This window comes from Pleuronectes platessa, chromosome 22, assembly GCF_947347685.1.
Source record: "Pleuronectes platessa chromosome 22, fPlePla1.1, whole genome shotgun sequence".
NCBI lineage: Eukaryota > Metazoa > Chordata > Actinopteri > Pleuronectiformes > Pleuronectidae > Pleuronectes > Pleuronectes platessa.
Window position 1 is genome coordinate 9695203 of NC_070647.1, and position 2283 is coordinate 9697485.

Genomic DNA, 2283 nt, shown 5'->3' on the forward strand with positions numbered 1-2283 from the left:
AGATACAGTATAAAAACCTCTGCTTCTGTAATACAGTAATATCAGTTCTAAAACAATATATCTCAGCTGATAATAAACAAACAATTGAATAATTGACACACAGCTGATGTATGTTGGGTATATTGGGTCAACCACAGCTGATTCCACTCTGGCTTAGAATCAATGGCATTACTAAAAGGAGGACTTTGAGGAGTGATGTTTTTGGAAACAGAAACCGAAAAAGATGTCTGGACGAGGAAGAGTTAGAGCAAGGGGCCCAGGGAGAAGAGCAGGCCCAGTGAGAGGAGCAGTGAGAGGTGTAGTAGTGAGAGGAGCAGGAGTAGTGAGAGGAGCAGGAGTAGTGAGAGGAGCAGGAGTAGTGAGAGGAGCAGGAGTAGTGAGAGGAGCAGGAGAAGTGAGAGGAGCAGGAGTAGTGAGAGGAGCAGGAGTAGTGAGAGGAGTAGTGAGAGGAGCAGGAGAAGTGAGAGGAGCAGGAGTAGTGAGAGGAGCAGGTCCAGGGAGAAGAGCAGGCCTAAGGAGAGGGCAAGGTAGAGGTATAAGAATGCGTGGTGGTGGCATTCTAAGGGCTACAAGGGCAGTGGTGAGTGATGGAATTCGTGCCACTATCATTGACCATGTGATAAACCACGGTCTTTCACTAAGGGAGGCTGGTGAAAGAGTACAGCCCAATTTGGGGCGGTCAACGGTTGCGTCAATTATACGCATCTTTCAACAAACCAACAGGTAAGTTTGCATTTTACATGGATTGTTTCTATTCTCACTTGACATGTCAATGAGGCCATACAGTAATGCATATGTTGATTTTTTTTTGTCCCTCAAAAGAATGCAACGTCTTCCTCCCTCTGGGGGAAGAGGTAAGCTCCTTAATCATCAACAAGAGCTTGCCATAGTAGATATGGTTGTTGCAAATAACGCAATTAAACTGCATGAGATTCAAAGCAGAATTTTGGAGGACCAAGAGATATTTCACAATATCAATAGCATCAGCCTCGCAACCATTACGCGGACATTGTCCAAACACAGAGTGCGGATGAAACAGCTCTACACTGTTCCCTTTGAGAGGAACAGTGAGCGAGTCAAGGTGCTACGACAACAATATGTCCAGGTATAGTGTGTATATTCAATTCAATGTACAGTTCTATAAGCTTTGCACTTTTCAAGTAGGTAACCTACTCAGTAATAGGTTACAGTACTGTATGGTATATAGTACTATAATGGCATGATTTACATAAATTTTGTTTCAGAGAGTTATGGAATTGGAGGCCAACCAGGCCCCTCATGAATTCGTATACGTGGATGAGGCAGGATTTAATCTGGCCAAAAGGCGTCGACGTGGAAGAAATGTCATTGGAAAAAGGGCCACAGTTGATGTTCCTGGACAGAGAGGGGCAAATATCACTATGTGTGCGGCAATTTCAAATGCAGGATCACTCCTCCACAAATGTCAGGTTGGACCTTACAACACCGAGCGCCTCCTTGCTTTTCTCGATGATCTCCACCAGCGCCTGGTTCCAGAGCAGGATCAGGAGGGTGAAAACAGGAGGACCTTCGTTATCACCTGGGACAACGTGGCCTTCCATCACTCACAAGCAGTTACAGCATGGTTTGAGGTCCACCCAAGACTGATTCGTCTATTTCTTCCACCCTATTCACCTTTCCTCAACCCCATAGAGGAGTTCTTTTCTACATGTAGGTGGAAAGTCTATGACCATCAGCCACATGACCAGTTGTCCCTCCTTGAAGCCATGGATGCTGGCTGCAGGGACATCACAGTTGATGATTGTCAAGGGTGGATCAGGCATTCCAAGCGGTTTTATCCAAGGTGTATCGCCTTGGATAACATCAGATGCGATGTGGATGAAAACTTGTGGCCTAACCCTGAAGATCGCAGGGATTAGATAAAGGAATTTTGTGCTTTTTTTTAGTTCTCCCTTTTTACTGGGCTTTTTGCTGTTGCTTTTTTGTTCATGGATATTTTGTTAACTTTACAGTAAACAATACTGTAAAACGTTTTCTGTTGTATCATACTGTAAACAGTACTTCTACTATACCTCCTGTAGTAAACAGTAAAGAAAAAAAAACTGATTCGCTTTTTACTGGAATGCTTTTGAATGTGAACATTACATGTGGATATACAGTACAGTTCCCAACCAAAAAATTTGGCGTAAAAAACAGTGGATGCATGTTTTGCATGCAAATACCTGTAAAACTGAAACATAAAAGTCTATGCAGTTTTTGTAATGTCCACAATAGCCAGTATTTTGAAACCTGGTGTACTTTGAT

At 43.3% G+C, this 2283-nt stretch overlaps 1 protein-coding gene across 1 annotated transcript; it reads left to right on the top strand.

Moving 5' to 3' along the window:
- The first annotated feature begins 425 nt into the window (after positions 1–425).
- Positions 426–1938, top strand: LOC128429054 (uncharacterized). The gene is made up of 3 exons (XM_053415337.1): positions 426–723; positions 823–1105; positions 1245–1938. The coding sequence occupies exons 1-3, from the start codon at positions 542–544 to the stop codon at positions 1896–1898; spliced, it is 1119 nt and encodes a 372-aa protein (XP_053271312.1). The 5' UTR covers positions 426–541; the 3' UTR covers positions 1899–1938.
- Positions 1939–2283: the final 345 nt, after the last annotated feature.

What these genes read in the sequence shown, in the direction of transcription:
- LOC128429054 (XM_053415337.1), top strand. Translation starts at nt 542, where the DNA reads ATGCGTGGTGGTGGCATTCTAAGGGCTACAAGGGCAGTGGTGAGTGAT. An exon ending in ATCTTTCAACAAACCAACAG is followed by an intron (nt 724 to 822) that starts GTAAGTTTGCAT and finishes GTCCCTCAAAAG; the next exon opens with AATGCAACGTCTTCCTCCCT. An exon ending in TACGACAACAATATGTCCAG is followed by an intron (nt 1,106 to 1,244) that starts GTATAGTGTGTA and finishes ATTTTGTTTCAG; the next exon opens with AGAGTTATGGAATTGGAGGC.